Source organism: Marmota flaviventris, chromosome 9 (assembly GCF_047511675.1).
Source record: "Marmota flaviventris isolate mMarFla1 chromosome 9, mMarFla1.hap1, whole genome shotgun sequence".
NCBI classification, from domain to species: domain Eukaryota; kingdom Metazoa; phylum Chordata; class Mammalia; order Rodentia; family Sciuridae; genus Marmota; species Marmota flaviventris.
This window is the reverse complement of record NC_092506.1, coordinates 12450195-12469558: the sequence shown is the minus strand read 5'-3', so window position 1 is coordinate 12469558 and position 19364 is coordinate 12450195. Positions and strand designations below refer to the sequence as shown.

General features: G+C 38.6%; 1 protein-coding gene across 1 annotated transcript; it reads left to right on the top strand.

The window, feature by feature from the left end:
- Window positions 1–6083: 6083 nt before the first annotated feature.
- Ms4a2 (membrane spanning 4-domains A2) lies at window positions 6084–15040 on the top strand. Its single transcript, XM_027944634.2, has 7 exons — window positions 6084–6215; window positions 7452–7575; window positions 8078–8212; window positions 9951–10007; window positions 11577–11732; window positions 12072–12170; window positions 13061–15040. Exons 1-7 carry the CDS (start codon window positions 6154–6156, stop codon window positions 13157–13159), a joined length of 732 nt encoding a protein of 243 aa, XP_027800435.2. The 5' UTR covers window positions 6084–6153; the 3' UTR covers window positions 13160–15040.
- Window positions 15041–19364: the final 4324 nt, after the last annotated feature.

Below are 19364 nucleotides of genomic sequence, written 5' to 3'. Positions count from 1 at the left end.
TATTATGTACAAAAGATGTGACTTTCGCATGTTTTGCTAAGTACTTCTTTTCTCCAGTGTGTAATCGATCTTTTGCTAAGTGGACTTTATATGTTTTAGGGCTAACAGAAATTAAAGCTGTCTTCAATTGGGGAAGACTAAAGTAGGTGAGGTGGAATTATGGAGTTTTGGTAGGTGGACATACCCAGAGTTGGAATCAAGAAGAGTTCTGTTTTGAATCGGTTCTGTTTGTGATGTGTATTAAGTGCCCAGGTGGATATGATGAGTTTGCAATTGATGGTCCAAAAAGTCCGACACACAACTGATAGGTTGAATTGAATGCAAAAGCTGATATATCATCAGTATGGAGACAGTGTATAAAACTAAGGGAATGAATGGGATCCCTTGTGAGTGAGTGTAGTTAGGAAAGACATAGAAGCCAAGAATCATCTTTTAGCCAGAGGGCAGGGGAAGATAAAATACCAAGGTCAGCAGAAGATGGAGGAACCAGCTCAGGGGCTGGAGAAGATCAGTTCATAAGGTAGAAAGAACATTGGGTAGAATGTTTTTGGGGAACCTAATGAAAATGGAGTTAAAAGGAGAGATGATCTTGAGAGGTTGAGCTCGGCAAGGTCTGAGTGTTGGTCACTGGATTTGATGAGAGCTCTTTTGATCTGGACGTGATCAGTTTTAGTCAAGTGGTGTGGATGTCAGACAAAGAGGTAGACTGGGGGACACTAACAGAAAGTGTGAGCAGCAAGTCCAGGCAGCACTTAGATTGTAAAGGAGCCCAACAGTGGACATTGTGTGGACTCCATGCATTCCTCTGCCAGCTTGCTTTCCAGTGTTTCCAAAACATACCTAACAATGGGAGGGGTAAAATTTGGCTTAAAAATTTTCAGTATTATTTATTCTAAATCAACACCTGATTGATAATTTAAGTTTTGGTTAATTTAATTGAGATTGGTAATTTAACTCTATATTGAAACATATAATTTAGAATTATTTTTTTCTAACTCAGGCTGTGGAAAAGTATCTGAGTCATGTCCATTTATTTCCTTATGATATGACATATTTTCTACTCTGTGAAAGTTTTAAGGATCTTTATTACTTAAATTTAAAAATTTTTATGGCAACATGACACCATATGTAAATTTATTCTCTTATATTTGTAGATGCTTGAGAGATACTTAAATATAGATTATTGTCCTTCAATTAGAAAAAAGTCATATATATATATGTATGTACATATATATATATGTAAATGTACATATGCATATATATGTATGATTTACACTACCTTTTCCTCTTTTCTCTCATTTTTTGAGTGAATTCATTCAGTGAACATACAGTTGTTTCTTTCCTTTTTTAAGCGATTTTTCTTTTCTTTGAAACTTCTTTGAAAAATATATGTACTCATTTTTTTACTGCTCTAAGTTTCTTTTATTAATACTTCACTAAAGCTTCTCCATATTAGATGACAGAATAAGGATGATTTTTTTCTCTTTCCTGAAATTGCATCAACAAATCAAACTGGACAAGAAACAGAAAAACTTCTTATCAGCAAAATAAACAGTCAGTGAGGTGAAGAGAGAGCCTACAGAATGGGAGCAAATTTTTTTTACCACACACACATCAGATAGAGCACTAATCTCTAAGATATATAAAGAACTCAAAAAACTTAACACCAATAAATAAATAACCCAATCAAAAGGGCCAAGGAGCCAAACAGACATTTCTCAGATTATGATATATAATCAGTCAACAAATATAAGAAAAAATATTCAACATCTCTAGTAATTAGAGAAATGCAAATCAAAACTACTCTAAGATTTCTCTCACTCCAGTCAGCTATTGAGAATACAAACAACTATAAGTGTTGGTGAGGATGTGGATAAAAAGGCACACTCATACATTGCTGGTGGGACTGCAAAATGGTGCAGCCAATATGGAAAGCAATATGGAGATTCCTTGGAAAACTTGAAATGGAACTACAATATTTGACCCAGCTATCCCACTCCTTGGTTTATGCCCAAAGGACTTAAAAACAGCATACTACAGGGACACAGTCACATCAATGTTTATAGAAACACATTTCACAATAGCTAAATTGTGGAACCAACCTAGATGCCCTTCAATAGATGAATGGATAAAGAAAATGTGGTATATATACACAGTGGAATATTACTCAGCAATAAAAGAGAATAAAATCATGGTATTTGCAGGTAAATGGATGGAGTTGGAGAATATAATGCAAAGTGAAGTAAGCCAATCCCCCAAAACCAAAGGCCAAATGTTTTCTCTGATATGTGGATGCTGATCCATAATGGGGAATGGGGGTGGCATGGGAGGAATGGAGGAACTTCAGATAGGGCAAAGGGGAGGGAGGGGAAGGGAGAGGGCATAGGAGTAGGAAAGATGGTGGAATAAGATGCCCATCATTATCCCAAGTGCATGTATGAAGACACAAATGATGTGACACTACTTTGTGTACAAAAAGAGATATGCAAAACCGTGCTCTGTATGTGTACTATGAATTGAAAAGTGTTCTGCTGTCATGTATAACAAATGAGAATAAATAAATAAATTTTAAAAAAGAAACTAAATCTTTATCTTTGGTGCAAGTGGATGTTTAAAAGTGAAATTAAATGAAAGATGTCTAAATTAATGAGTGGAGAGAAGGAAAGTCAAGTGCAAATTCCCGCCTCGGAAGTTCTAAAGGGAATGAGACACATTGTGCCACTGGAGCAGGTAAGGCTGAAGAGTGGGAAGCTCTTGTCCAGTCTTCAACAACGGAGGCTTCATTGAAAGGTAGAAGAAGAAGTCATATTATTAGAACCTGGAAATCAGGCCTGTAGTTAAGAAAATAGGAACAGAGAACAAACTTTTGAAAATTATAACAAACATTAAAAAAGAAAAATCAAGAAGACTTTAGAAGGTAAATAATGGAAAGTTCTCCCAGAAGAAAGAAGAGATAGATGATTAGGAAATATGTGAAAAAAAATTTAAAAAGAAATATTTTGGATGTTTGCTGTATGTAAAAGTTTCATAAGGATAGAAGAAAGAAGTTTTTAATAAAGAAACTGAAAAAAAATTACACAGGTCTTTAGTTTGTCAACAGCTACTGACCATCCTATAAAATTAATACATGCTATTTGTTATTTTAACATCATGTATTTCTTTCCTCTGGGTATTAATAGAAACAATAATCTAAGATTAAATGATGTGCTTTTAAAAACAAGCTAATAAGTTGTTTAAAGGTTTTGGAATTATCTTGAAAATATATGGATTTGACCAGACCTTCAGATCTAACTGTATTAGGATGATGGGGGGAGGGAGAAAGAACGGATTAAGAAAGCTAACACGGTTATCATTCATGATGGTACTAGGACAGCTAAGGTCTACACCTTGCCTGCAATTCTGTTTTATAATCCTCTCCCCATCGAGCAGGTGTTCTTATTCACAAGAAAACAAATATATTAGATGCTTGTTATTTCTTTCTGAAAAGCATCATTTTGGAAGATGGGATGGGTATGACTCAATAAGAATTCACATGAATTGGACAATCACTGTGTTAATTGGTCACACAGGCTACAACAGTTAATAAACTCCAATTACACAAAGATTCAAGGAGCTGGTCTATGTGAATCTTACCCTATAATGAAGAGACAAAAGGTTTTACTTCAAGTTTGCACATGGCACTATGTCTTTAATAATAATTTATCATTTTGTGAAACAACATTTTCTCATCTTTTTTATTTTTGTAACCATGTTGTTATCCATGGGACATTGGAGATTGGTGTTGGTCTCTGGCTCCCTTAGTCTCTGAACTGTATTGATTAAACCAGACTTGGCCTTGCTATGTAGAAATGAGACTGAGAGACAAGAAGGAAAAGATGGAGGGAAGGACAAAGAAGAGAGAGTAAGAGGGACAGAAATTGGTTCCTTTGGGAGCATCTGAAAATACTCTCTAAGAGCTAGTATTACTTACAAATTATAACATGCAAAGCAATGCACATTTATTGTAAGTAAATTGAGCATTTGATTTGAGAAAAAAATGTTCATGTGAGATCTGAAAGCAAATTTCATTTGAGTTTGGGGAAATAAATCTAGGGCATAAGTAACTGAGCAAAGAAGACAGTGGTCGTCAAATGAGTGAGCCAGAGATGGAGACTGGGGAGAAGGCGTGTGCAAAGCTTATGCCAGAGGAGGAGAGAGAGATGGCGGGAGGAAGGTTAGCTCGATTATCTCTTCCGTTCAGGCAGAGGTATGGTTAAAACTCATCTTGATAATTTTGCCCCAACCCAAAGAAAAAGAAAAGTCATTTTTGTCCTGTGTTTCAATATTCACTGCCCAGAAAGGTGAAAGACCATAACTGTGGGGATCCAATGTGTGGGCACAGAAGGCGATGGGCATCCCAGGGACAAGATGAAGGTGCTGCTAAAATTGGGATATGAAACAACTGGGAGGTCCTAAGTTACCTATCAGCTTCTGATTCACATTTTGCAAGGTTCTGTTGAAAATTCTCAGAGTAGCATCGTGTCCCAACACAAAGACAATTCTCAATTTGTTTCCATCCCTCAAATCTGATTCCCGATTATTTGTAGCGCATAAATAGGATACACCATAAATAACCGATTTCAGGACTTTCCCCAACAGATGTGGGTGATTTCACTGAGGCAAGCAAATGAAACTCCTGAGTCTTTCAGTTTAAGTCTGGGCTCGAGGAATTCCCTGGGAATTCCTTCCCCGGATCTCCATCTCCCCGTCAGACAGAGCTCTTATACCCTCCTCCCTGTTCCAACAGTCCCTAACCTCTGACCTATTGGGTTATATTACATCATTTATCTTTGTTCTCCTCTGCTAGATTGTGGGTTAGATGGGGCTGGAGCCACGGCCTGCCTATGTGCTGCTCAGTGATAACATCAGTGCCTGGCATGGAGCACTGTCCACGTATAAGTGATAAATGTATAAGTGAATAAGGTTTATTTCTTAATTCAAGTAGCATATTTGTTAGGTCCACCATTCCTGCAGACATGGTGGAAAGATGGACCCTGGGTCAGTAATATGTTGTTAGGAAAGAGGTGCCAATATGTCCTTTAGAGTCTGTTCATGCAAATATCTTCGTTCCCTTGAGAAGTTTTGCCACACCCCAGCAGAACAGCACAGGTGATCGGGATGTAATGGGTAGTCTCTTGCAGTTTATTAAAAGCCACTCAAGGCTATGCCTATAATTAACCTGAAATATAAGAAATACATACCTTTTATGAATTTCCCTTGCAGCTTTTCTCTGGTGTGGCTAGGTATAGTATAGAATGAGTGTGTTGGTTTGGCTCTACCCTCCTAATGTAGGCATGTGGCTTAGTCCCACACTATTTAGACTGGCTCATGGGACTTCTAAATCAAGTTCAAGTTTCCATTGGCACAGTCTCACCATTGCAAAGCTCTGAACAGCATAGTCTAATGGTTTAGGAGGCCGTGGAGTCTTCAGTGTGACAACTTCTTAGCTGTCACATTCGACTAAGCATGGTTCACAGGAGTTAGAACTCTACCTGTCCAGCAGGTGGTTTCCAAGACTACTTGCTGTGGACAATTATATAAACACTGTCAAAAAACACAAGAGAGAGACAGAACAGATAGTGAAGTTAGAGAGACAGATCTGAAGATTCAGACACACACACTGCTTTGGCCTTGAACCTGCACATGAAACCAAGTGTGCATTAAACAGGGAAGATGGCCTTTTCGAAGGTGTAACTAGAGGACTTCTGACAGAGACACAACTGGAGAAAACTCCCGAAAAAAGCCACGCCTCTTTCTGTTCTACAATTCTCTTGCACCTTCTCAACTCCCACTAAAATATTTCCCTTTTAGGTTCTATAAATCCTAGGAGAATTCTGATCCAGAAATGTCAAATTTCCTCATTTTATATATTTCTTCTTCACCAGAATTCTCAAGTTTATTTCCATTCTAAGAAGACCCACCCCGTGGGTCATGATCAGCTGGGAAACTTATCTGTTTGACAAATGGCTGGGGTTGGAGATAATCATCGGTGTTTGGAGTTGAGCTGTTTTAACTGCCTCTCAAGGCCACAAGTCAGAGGAAGTCCACCATGCCTCCATGTGACAACACACATATGTGTTTGATTGTTTCCTGGGAAGCGTAGTTCATGAAAAAATGGACCCAGAAAATATGAGCAGAGCAGATCTGGCTCTTCCAAACCCACAGGAGCCTTCCAGGTAAGCAAAGGTTATTATTCCTTTCTAGTATCACTCATTGGGTTAGAGAAGGTCACTGTGCTGGTCAGATAGAAGCTTTTTCGTGGGCTCATGCATGGATTCACCTGGTTTGATTGACACACTGGGTTTAGGGACACTGTTTGCTTTACTTTTCCAGGGCTTCTTTTCTGATGGGTGGGTTCTCGCTCAGCTTGTGAACTGGGAGTGACGGGTTGGTTTTCTAACACAAGAGCCTCATGGTTTGGGTATAGGACAGGAGAGTTTGACTACTTATGTAGGTCTCTTGCCTCTGTGCCTGACATGTGCTGGGGACAGCAGATTTACAAAATGACCTCCTCCGTGGTTGGCCTTTGTGAACCTTCAACTGTGATGTCCTGCTCTGAAGAGGAAAATAGGAATAGAGTTCCAATAAAGCATTCAAAGCCATTTTTTTTTGGTACCAGGGATTGAACTCAGGGGTACTTAACCATGGAACCACATTCCTAGCACTACTTTGTATTTTATTTAGAGACAGGGTCTCACTGAGTTGCTTAGTGCCTCACTTTTGCTGAGGCTGGCTTTGAACTTGGGGATCCTCCTGCCTCAGCCTCCAGAGCTGCTGGAATTACAGATGTTTTGCCAGTCAAAGCCACTATCTTTACTCTCCTCAGTGCACAGGAAGTTTTTTGTATGTCATGAACGAAATAATAACAAAGCAAACAAACAAAAAACATTCAGGTGCATTTCTATGGTACAAGAACTATGGAATGCAAAGTAAACATATGTGTTTGATTGTTTTCAGTTTTACTTATAAACATAGATAAATGGGAAAGAGTTTAACAGTAAACCTGGATTAAGAATGAAAATACTTGGCATGATTTTTGTCCTATATTATTTCATCTGATCATGCAGATAATGTTTAAGTTTTCTTGATGAGGTACTTGGATCATCTGAGCCTTCATGTTTTAATCATTACAATGAAGATTGGTGTGAATATACTATGTATATAAACAGAGATATGAAAAATTGTGCTCTCTCTATATAGTAAGAATTGTAATGCATTCTGCTGTCATATATAAATAAAAAAATTAAACAAAAATATTTAAAATTAAATACTAATGATAAAATTTTAAAAATTTTCAATTGCAGGGTTGTTTTGAAAAGTACATAAATGAAACTCTGCTTTCTGTCAGTGAAAGACTTTGTACAGGGAGTTAGAGAATTTCCTGACGACCGAATTTCTGTTAAATTTTACAGTGCGCCTGAAATTGAGGTCTTGGAAGTGTCTCCTGGTGATCTTCCCCAGCTGGGGACACCGACTGCACCCCCCCCACCAAAGACATGGCTGACATTTTTGAAGAGAGAGCTGCAATTCCTGGGGGTGAGTAGAGAAGTCTCAGCATGAGTAAGGTTTGGCTCTAGGAAAGAGAATTTGGTTCCATGGAATGATTTCTCACTTGGGTTCATGAGGAGTGAGAGGTCTTCTAAGAAATCCTGGTAGATGAAGAGTTGAAGATAGTTGGGCCCTCTTGGAGGACAGAAGCATTCCCTCATGAAGACTTTAAATTAGGGGGACAAGAATGACTGATAGGCATGAAGGATTCACTATTATAACCGCTGTCTTTACTTGGAAAGAATAATTGCTGATGTCCACCATAAATAAAGATATGAAACATGCTTTGGCCATTCACACTGTAGGCTGTTCTTCTATCAGTTCAGCTCTTACAGTGGCCAGGGGATGACTGAAGAATCTCACATTTGGACTCCCTCTCAGGACCATCTAAGATACCAAAGCAATTTCCCATATTTGATCTAATTACAAGAACATGAATCCAATTCTGGAAAAATATCTTCCAACTTCATAAAACTTCATTTTTCTCTAGGTAACACAGATTCTGATTGGTGCCATATGCCTTTGTTGTGGAATAATTGTCTGCTCTGTACTTGAAATGTCAGACTTTGATGAAGAAATATTTTCATCAATTAAAGCAGGTTACCCATTTTGGGGAGCAGTACTTGTGAGTATATATTTATAATTGTTATTGAAATAACAATTTTAAAATGACAACTAATTTAAATAACAATTATTAAATAACAATTGAACAGATTTTATTTTCTTTATAACTACTTACTTATCTATTATATTAAGATAATATAATTATTCACATATATGTGCACTATAGATACATGTATTTGCAGTTTTCAAAGCACTTTTTCATATAGTGCTCACTAACTATGACAATAAAGGAATCTTATTATATTTAACTGTGTTCTAAACCTTTAACATACTTTTATCAGATCAGAACCTAATAAAAGTTAAATGACTTGTCCAGGGACTTTTAGTTAATAGAAATTGAACCCAAACTTCCAAAATTCAATTCCTGGAAAATACCCCTAACACTATTCATCAATAAGATCTTACAATGACTACCTATAATTTTATCTTTCCATTTAAAAATAATTTAAAAAGTTATCTTTATGAAGGTGGTGGTGGGTGGGGGGAGATTGCGGAAGAGTAAAGAAGATTAGCAGGTATCTGATGAACTTCTACTACGCCCTAGGAATCCTTTTGAGCACTTTCTCATTGCATTTCTTTTAATCAATAGATTGTCCATAAAATTGATGGTTGAATGAGATCACAAGGATATATAACTTGATTGAGGTATAATTGATGAACAATAGATTGATATTTAGAATTTGATGTTTGACTCATAGATACACATTAAAATGTCAGCACATAAAAAAAATGTCAGCACATGAATATAATGAGCACATCTATCATATCCAAAAGTTTCCTTGGGCTTCTCTAGAACCCCTCCCTGCCTGCCTTTATTCTCTCTCCACCCGCCCTCAAGGACTCACTGATCTTCTTTCTATACCTGTAACTAAATTGGCACCTTCTAGCGTTTTATGTAACTGAAATCTTACAGTATGTTCTCTTTTCTATCTTCCTTCACTTCACATAACTATTGTGCAATTATTTATGTTGTTTTTTGCATCAACACCAGAATGTGTTGGTATGTTCACAAGGATATATGTTAACCCTAAAAAATATCACATTGGCTTGACACTCTGCTAAATCCACAGTACTCAGATCCTTGTTCAAGAATCACCTTGAACCTCTCCCATATATTATTTGAAATTTCTCTCCAATGTCTTTGCATTGCAAACATTTAGCTCATTAAGTGTGGGCCAACCCATAAACAATCTGAGATCTTCTAGAGACTGTTTTGAATTTGTGCTCTCCATTTATGTTTTTGCCAAGCCTTTCCTCATGCACATTTCATAGTCATTATGAGCCTGGTGGATGCACACCAGACTCTGGAGCCAGAGGTGCCACAGATGCATGGGAGCTGTCGTGCAACACAGAGAATGCACACACACACACAAATTGCAATAAAATGAGGATCGTGTTTATAACAGCTCTCATGCATCAGATTGCTGCTGCTCTAAGAGTGACCCATGAACTGTCAAAGTCAACCTTACCTGGAAGCCAGGTAAAAATGAAGAGTCTCATGCTGCACCAGGGACCTAACAAATAGGAACCTATATTATGCCAAGACACGCAGGATTCATATACATGTTTAATTCTGAGAAGCACTTTATAGGAAATAAGAATAAAGAAATATTGGTCTCAAGTGAAACATGAAGAGGTAGCTTTATAGAGTACTCAAAACTTTACTTTAGAGATGGGAGGAAAGGGACAGTGTAGAGAGCAGAGACTCATGTTTTTATTTGCCTTTTCCTTTTGGACAGTTTGCTATCTCTGGACTCTTATCAATTATATCTGAAAAGAAAAATGGAATTCATCTGGTGAGTTGCAACCCTGTCTTTATTAATCCCTGGGAAGGTAAGAAAAATGGAATTGTAGGATCTTGAGGGATATTCATCTTCAGCTGCAGTCTTTAAAAAATTTTTAATTGATTTTTAAAAAATAAATGACAACAGAATGCATTACAATTCTTGTTACACATATACAGCACATTTTTTCATATCTCTGATTGTATATAAATTATGTTCACACCAATTCGTGTCTCATACATGTACTTTGGATAATGATGTACATCACATTCCACCATCCTTGTTAACCCCCTGCCCCTCCCTTCCCCACCCCACCCCCACCCTATCTATAGTCTGTCTATTCCTCCCATGCTCCTCTTCTCTACCCCACTATGAATCAGCCTTCTTATATCAGAGAAAACATTCAGCATTTGTTTTTTTGGGATTGGTTAACTTCACTTAGCATTATCTTCTCCAACTCCATCCATTTACCTGCAAATACCATGATTTTATTCTCTTTTATTGTTGAGTAATATTCCATTGTGTATATATGCCACATTTTTTTTTATCCATTCATCTACTGAAGGGCATCTAGATTGGTTCTACAGTTTAGCTATTGTGAATTGTGCTGCTATAAACATTGATGTGGCTGTGTCCCTGTAGTATGTTGTTTTAAAATCCTTTGACTATAGACCAAGGAGAGGGATAGCTGGCTCAAATGGTGGTTCCATTCCCAGTTTTTCAAGAAATCTCCATACTGCTTTCCATATTGACTGTACAAATTTGCAGCCCACCAGCAATGTATGAGTGTGCCTTTTCCCCCACATCCTTGCCAACACTTGTTGTTGTTTGTATGCATAATAGCTGCCATTCTGACTGGAGTGAGATGAAATCTTAGAGTAGTTTTGATTTGCATTTCTCTAATTGCTAGTGATGATGAACATTTTTTCATATATTTATTGATTGGTTGCATATCCTTTTCTGAGAAGTGTCTTTTCAGGTCCTTGGCCCATTTATTGATTGGGTTATTTTTTTTTTTTTTTTTTTGGTGCTTATTCAGCTGCAGTCTTATAGTGAGTGTGGCTATGTGATTTTTTTCCCCCAGTCTATTTTGTGTTGGAAAGCTTTTTGTAACAAACATTGGATATAATGATTGGAAACATACAGGGAAGTCTAATTGCCTTGACATTAGTTGTGTTTTTTTAAGTCCCACATACTATATATTATGAATATTTAAGCATAGTCATATGCTCAAATAGATAATTAGCTTCTAATTAAGAGGACTATTTGAGGATAGGCCATGTGCCTTCATGCCTTCGTGTTTGTTTATTTGTTGTGCTGAGGATTGAACCCAGCTGGGCCTTATGCTCCACCACTGAGCTCCATCCCTACCCCTTGTGCTGCTCTTGTTGAAAACCGTGCCAGCAAGAAAGTAATAGCTGCTTATTAAGCAATGATGACATTTTTTAAGATTTCCCCCTTTAACTGAGAACTTGAACCAAGCAGAGTTTACTGGACACAACCAGCTCTGAAAATGCAGGTCAGTGCATTGAATGTGCTGGCAGGTGCAGGCCCAGGATTGAATGGCCTCTTGGTCACCAGGTGCGAGGAAGACTGGGAGCAAACACGGTCAGCAGCATAGCTGGAGGAGCAGGCATCGTCATCCTGATCCTCAACCTGGGCAACAACTGGGTTTATATCAGCCAGTGTGAGAACCTTCATGAGGATGACGGCTGCTTCGTGGCTTCTTTTACCACTGTAAGTATTTCTTGGGAAAAGTCTGAGATTCAGGGTGCCCATCCTAGCAGGAAACCTCTTCTCCTTTCCCGTGAACACAGTCCTTTTGGGGGAACCTCTGTCTCAGGAGGGAATGTTCTTCAGGCACATGCACTCCAAGGAGAGGCTGCCTGCCCCTCTCCCCATCCCTGGTCAGATTCCTCAAGGTCGAAACTGTCTGCCTCCTGGTTTTCCCACGTATGTGTCACTTTGCAAAAGATGATTATTATGTCCAAGGAGGTGAAAGAGAGGGGCTGCTATGAGGGAATGAACTCTTGGGACACCTGTCACATGGCCATCTTTTGGGCTGTTGTTCAACAGGAAATTGTGGCAATGATGCTGTTTCTCACCATCCTGGGGTTGTGCAGTGCGGTGTCACTCACAATCTATGGGATTGGAGAAGAATTCAAAAGAAATAAGGTACGTAGAAGCTTAACATGAAATCCTGAACAACAGGCTAAGTAATTTGATTTATCCCTTAAAAATAGGTGCTGAGGTTTTTTTTGGGGGGTGGGGGGGAGTGGGGTTTCCAGATTGTTTTTCAAAATTTCACTGATTTTTGTTTTCAAACATTATGTTTTAAATCTCATTTTACACTCAGAACTAGCAAATATCTTATGAAATAGGGCTTGGGAAATAGGATCTTTATAATTTTAGAAATTTTAGCTACCTCAAATGTGTTAAGCATGGCAGATGGATGTGCAGACAGCATGTCTTAATTTTTGTTCTAGAAGAAAATCCTTAAAGTTGTCCCTGCTTTTTTTTCTTTTTTCTTGACTTTCCCCCTTTCACTGCTCCAGAGCCTTACGTTTTATGTCCTAATTCATGATTTCACCTGCACTACTGCTTGACTCACCCCTCCGTGAGTTCCACCTTTGGTGGGAATCAGCCATACTGATGCACAATCAAATCTGCCAGATGAAGCATTCTGTCTATCCACCTTCCTGATGCATTCAAGTCTGGCCACCTTTTAAAAACACTTTACCCCAAAGACAGATAGGACGGCAGGTGTACCAGAGCTTAGACACGGCAATAATCTCACAGACTTGTTGTTGACTCACGTGATTTCTTTTGGGTCCAGTTGGGCAGCCAATGTGGTGTGGTTTTCTGGAAAGGGAGGGAATAGTTAGAATGGAGAGAGAAGAAGGAGAAGGAGAAGAGGAGGAGGAGGAAGGAGAGGAGGAGGAGGAGGAGGAGGAGGGGAAGGGAGATTTGGGAGGACAGGAGGAATGGAGGTGAGCCTCTAGAATAGGGCTTCTAGAAATGGACAGTTCTTAGTGATTGATTTGCAATGATTCTTCCCTTTTCAGATTCCAGATGATCGACTCTATGAAGAATTAAACATTTATTCACCAATTTACAGTGAGTTGGAAGAAAAAATAGAAACATCTTCTCCCACGAGTTCCTAAGAGTCATATGCCCAGAACGTTTTGATTTACAACGTCCAGAAAGCCAAAACCTTTAAAAGGCAAAATTTCTATTCTCAGCATGGTCTTTCTAACATTTTATGTTAGATTTGTCCTTCAAATGACAATATTTTGTTTTTATTATTTCTGATCAACTAAATACCATCACCCCCATTTGTAGATACTTTGCTTATTTTGTGTCTTGATCTCCAAGTGATCACTCTGGGAAGCCAACATAAAATCCCTGGACTTTTACTGTATAACTCTGCAAAGATGGAAAAAGAGGAAGCTGGACTGAGAGTTGAGCTAAACTTGGACAGTTTGGTGATATTTAGTTCTTAGTTATTTTTAGAGTTCCTTATAGCTATAGTTATGTATGATATGCACCTGTCCACCTGTATGCACATCCATATACTTATATGACTTACATGATATGCAGTTTTCTATATCCAAATATACTACTCTCCCTCAATGACAACACATTTTTGCAAAAACACTAGTTTTATAACAGTATATTGCCTGAATCACCAGTTCATTCACTGATACAGTGTAGTTCAACAGTGTTTGGTGAAGAGGTAGTGGGGAGTTTATTCAGCTACCAGCATCTGGTGAGATGGACAGGTAAAAACAGGAAACCTGTAAGTGGAAAGAACATTTCGTAAGGCATTTGTGATGAAGGAAGAATAACGAAGGTGTGAATTGAAATGAGTGGTCATGGAGAGAAGTGATCATATCTAAAACACGTAGCAAAAGATCTACCTAAATAAACTAGTAGATCTTACTAACAAGTTAAAGAATAAAGTTAAGCAAGCAAGGGTTTGACTAATACATTAAGTGTTTGAGTCTAAGATGAAAGGAGAACACCTAGTCATTTTGGAAAAAAAAATATTAGGAGTTCAGAAATATGAGGTTTGAATGAGGCTCACAGATAGCCGAGGGGAAGCTCAGTTTTAGACTTGCATCTTGAGGGAAGTGCAGTGGAAAGGCCTGATGGCGTCCAACACAATTTGGTGATAGAGGTTTAGTTTAATTACAAGGGAGTTCGTTATTAGGTTAATGCTCTTAAGAGTTATTTTGAGATGAAGGAAAGCCAAGTTAAACTTTATATGCTTATAATACGAGGGAAAAAAATAATGTTAAAATCTAGAAGACGTAAGAATTAGTTTAAAAAAAAAAAGTGCCCGAGAAACAGAGGATATCAGGTATCCCAATGTAGATAAAAGTGAAGCAAAGAGAAAATAACTCACACTTAGAGGGGGAACATGCAAGTTTGGGAGAAGTTCACAGTGACATATAGACTCCAGGTATGCGAAGAGATGGGAAAGAGAAAATAGCAAAATAAATGAATGCAAAAGACACAGAGGCATTCCATCTAGGGGTGTGAAGAGTAGAGGAGTGAAACATTTGTAAAGGTATTTGGAGAGAGAGGCCGTGAGGTGTGTGTGGGGGTTATTGGGCAATAAGCGGGGGACTGAGTAGAAGAGAGTAAAGAAAAATTAAGTTAAGCACATGGTTTTGTTGCTGTTTTTATTTCTAAAAGAAGGAAAGAGTCAGTCCTGTCTTAAGCCTAAGTGGAGGAGCCCTGTGAGTCACTGAGAAGTCAGTGTAGGGCTCAGGCCCCTCTCTTTTGCCACACACCCACCAGGGGCACACGGCTGGCATGCTCCTCACCTTTCCATGGCCCCAGTGATCATTCTAAATTTCAACAACTTCTCTGTAAAGATTCCCTAATATGCATCTCTTCTTCTAGCCTTTATTCTTTGCTCCATAACCACTGTCTCTCTCATTGAAGCATAGTATAATGAATTATTAGCGTACTCATGATCTCCTTATGTAGCCTCAACTGCTAGTAATTGTGCAATAAATTGAAACTACCTAACTTGATTTCTTGTCTTTGTACTTGCCTGTGAAGTTGAGAGACCGATGAAGAATCAAGAATCAGTTGAATGAAGCCAAGGGCAAAGAATAGTGTCTGGAGTACTCTTTATCAACCCTTTCTTAGATAAGATGATCCGTAAACAACTTCAGAGATAGAAAACAGCCACCTCTGGTTTATAAAGACTGGGATAGGGCTGAAAGGGAAGTTGGAATGTAAGTCACATTTTATTAGTTAATCCTGACAATTATATTTGCTGTGCTATGTGAACCTGGGAAAGTGTTGTATATTTGTGAACCTGTTTCTACAGAGAGACAATCAATAGGGGATGATAGATAGATAGATGATAGATAGATAGATAGATAGATAGATAGATAGATGATAGACATCTGAGAGGATTAATTAGGGGAACTGGCTCACATAATTATGGGGTCTGAGAAGTTCCATGACTCCAAGAGGCTGTCAGCAATAGGGAGGCTCTGAGATGCCAATGTGTGGCTCAGTCCCAGTCTGAAAGCCCCAGAACCAAGAAGCCTGATGGTATAATTTTGTCTGAGGCCAAAGGCCTGAGAGTTGGGGGTGGGGCACTGGAGTAAGTCCTGGATTCCCTAAGTCATTGAATCCCTTCCTCTATGTTAACCCCAGTGAGTTCAGGTGTTTCCAACTTCCTCGTGGTGAACCACCTTTTCATCAAAACAACTTGGCACCTTTCTTCTTGAGCTACAACCTCTAAAGCAGAATCTCTGCTTAGAGGCCCATATCAATAGATTCAGCCGAATCCACCCACATCTTCCCCACCCTTAATATCCATTCCTGCACATGCGCCCCCGATTGATTTCTGTTTGTGTTAATTAAAGATAAGAAAACTCATAGTTATTTTCCTTTCTCTAGTTATCAATACACTACAATCAACATTCAGTGTCTTTTTTTTTTTTTTTTTGGTTAATGGGGATTTTACTTCTTTTTTAAAACTTCACACTCTTTTTTTTTTTTTTTTTAAAGAAGACAATTTTATTTCTTTTTGCTGCCACACGGGTTCTTCATTCTGAGAAGCACGTCTGTGGCTTTATCTCTCAGATTTACTTCTAAAATTACCTAAATATCCCACTCATTTCGTAGACGATTATTACATGCTAACATGTGCCCTCCTTCTCAAGGTTAAGTCAGGTCTGTAAGATGGTATCTCCCCCTTTGAGGAGCTTATAATCCAAAAGAGACTCCAAAACACAACACTGAGGAAACACATGGCAGGTTTTAGTGTGTAGAGAACGTGGCCTTGGAATTCAGCCCTCTAGGTCCCATATGCTCCTGGGTGTCTTCATAGGAGAAACAGAGTATTGAAATGTGAAGTGACGCGCAGACGTGAAGAGACTTGGCCAGGACAGCAGGGCACTCAGGAGGGAGGAGAGCAGTCAGTGTTCCTTCCAGGCAGAAGTTGCAGTCCCTTGCTTCCTTCCTCCTCCCCTGCCGTGGGCTGCCTTGAGGGTTCTGACAGGCGTTGAAACACCTCTCTGAATTTAAGGCAGGCCAGACAGAGTTTGCCAATGGCAGTCTGCACTGGGGAACAAGTCCTTCCTTGAAGGCAGACCTGGGCAGGGCATTTCCACGCTCACCTGGAAACCTCTGCTGAGAGGGAGACAGGCCAGGGGAGGGGGCATGGGGGGGGGGCTGAGGCTTGACCCCAGGGGGAGCAGTGAAGACTGGATCTTCCATTTGTCATTCATCTTGGCTGTTGCAGTTTAAAACATACCAGCCCTGATCTTGAACTCAATTTTGAATTTGAAAATCAGCAGCTGACACAGGGACCTGGGATTGTGCTCTCAGTATCCTCATTTAGGAGACCAATAGAAAGCTGAGGGATTTAACTCCAAGAAGAGGAGAGTCTCATATGGCTGTTCCTTGAAAACTCAGTATAGTTATTTTTTTTTCTTTCTAGTGGATACCCACTGCCTTGAAGAATATGTATCATCAAGTTCTCCATTGCAATTTTTCCCAGTTATATTGCATGAGAGGGGCTGAGTATGAAATTGGGGCATGGTACCATTCTGTCTTTGCATTGCTAGATTGCCCCTACAAAATCCTGGAACGGACTGTTCTTACCACATCGAGACATACTGGCAACGTGTTATTAGTAAAGGTCTAACATAGATAGACCTTTTAAGATATGCAGTTCACCTTTTGAAGAGTATTTTTGCAGAATATAGAATCCAGGATTCACAGTTTTTCTCTGTGCACTTTAAAGTCTCATTCTACAGTTTTCTTGCATGCTTGATTTGTGAAAAGAATTCTTATTCTTGCTCCTTTTTTGATAATGTGTCTTTTTTTCTCCACTGTCTACCTTGAAGATGTTTTCTTTGTACTTGCTTTTAACAATATGAATGTTACATGCCTAGTATTTGGTGGTGTGGGATTGGTAATATTTAAAGGATGAGATATTTAAACTTCTATAATCTGTGGGTAAGCATCTGTCATTTATTCTGGAATATTCTTGTCAGTAATTCTTCAAACATTTATTCTGCCAATTCTCTTTCTTCTTCCCCTGGAATTCCATTATATCTATGTTAGACCTTTAATAATAACTTATAGCTCTTAGATATGGTATTAATCAGATTTCCATCACTGTGACAAAAATACCAAAGAAAAACAACTTAAAGAAGGAAAGGTTTATTTTGAAACACAGTGGCAGAGGGTTCAGTCCACACTCTGCTGACTCCACTGCTTTTAGGTGTTAACATGGAGTGTACATGATACAGCAAAGCTGTTCAGCTCATGGTGGCCAGAAGGGAGAGGGAGAGGGAGAGGAATAGGAAGAAGAAGGAGAAAAGATAAACACAGAGAAAGGGAAGGGTCAGGGGCAAATAAATTCTTCAAGGGCATGCCCCCAGTGACACAGTGACATACTTCCTCCTACAAGCCCCACCTCCTGTTACCACCACCTCCCAGTAGCATCACCAGCTGGGACCAAGCCTTTGACACCTGGGCCTTCGGGGGACATTCCCAATATAAATGCTAAGAGATACTCTATTTTCCCTACTGTTTTACTTTTTCTCTTTGTGTTTCAGTTGGGATAATTTCTACCCTAAAGCCACATGTGATTCTTTCTGCAGCTGCTGGATCCAATCTTTTGATGAGTTAGTTGATGGCATTATTTATCTGTTACTGACTTTTCATTTTTATTATTTCCATTGGATAGCTTTCCTAGTTTCCTTAGCTTTGCTTAACAATACCTTTCTCATCTTGCATGTTTTCTGTTTCCCATTAGATCCTTCAATATATTTTCATAGTTTTTCTTTAATTCACCATCTGATTAGTTACAGTTTCTATGTCATATCTGAGTCTGATTTCCACTGTTGCTTTAGAATGTCTTTGTAATTCTGCCTATCCAGGAACTAGGGAGATCTTTCCATATAAGTTCTTTAAGACCTTAGAAGATGGAAAGATTTCCCTTGTTCCTGGATAGGCAGAATTAATATTGTCAAAATGACCATACTACCAAAAGCACTATACAGATTTAATGCAATTCCAATCAAAATCCCAATGACATTCCTCATAGAAATAGAAAAAGCAGTCATGAAATTCAACTGGAAAAAGAAGAGACCCAGAATAGCTAAAGCAATCCTTAGCAAGAAGAGTAAAGCAGGTGGCATCACTACACCAGACCTTAAACTATACTACAGAGCAATAGTAACAAAAACAGCATGGTTCTGGCATCAAAATAGAGTGGTAGACCAATGGTACAGAATAGAGGACACAGAGACTAACCCACAAAATTACAGTTATCTTAGACAAAGGAGAAAAGATAGCCTATTCAACAAATGGTGCTGGGAAAACTGGAAATCTATATGCAACAAAATGCACAAAAACTCAAGGATCAAGGACCCAGGAATTAAACTAGAGACCCTACATTTAATAGAAGAAAAAGTAAGTCCAAATCTCCATCATGTCAGATTAGGCTCCACTTCCTTAATAAGACTCCTATAGTACAAGAATTAAGATCAAGAATTAATAAATGGGATGGATTCAACCTAAAAGCTTCTTCTGAGCAAAAGAAACAATCTGTGAGGTAAATAGAGAGCCTACAGCTTGGGAGCAAAACTTTACCACTTGTTCATCAGATAGAGCACTAATCTCTAGGATATATAAAGAATTCAGAAAGCTAAACTCAAAAACACATACACACACACACACACACACAAAAAAAAAAAAAAACAAAAAAAACCAACAACAACAAATAGCCCAATCAATAAATGGGACAAGGAATTGAACAGACACTTCTCAGGTGATATACAGTCAATCAACAAATATATGAAAAAATGTTCAACATCTCTAGTA

What these genes read in the sequence shown, in the direction of transcription:
- Ms4a2 (XM_027944634.2), top strand. Translation starts at nt 6,154, where the DNA reads ATGGACCCAGAAAATATGAGCAGAGCAGATCTGGCTCTTCCAAACCCA. An exon ending in AGAAAAATGGAATTCATCTG is followed by an intron (nt 10,008 to 11,576) that starts GTGAGTTGCAAC and finishes CTTGGTCACCAG; the next exon opens with GTGCGAGGAAGACTGGGAGC. An exon ending in AAGAATTCAAAAGAAATAAG is followed by an intron (nt 12,171 to 13,060) that starts GTACGTAGAAGC and finishes TTCCCTTTTCAG; the next exon opens with ATTCCAGATGATCGACTCTA.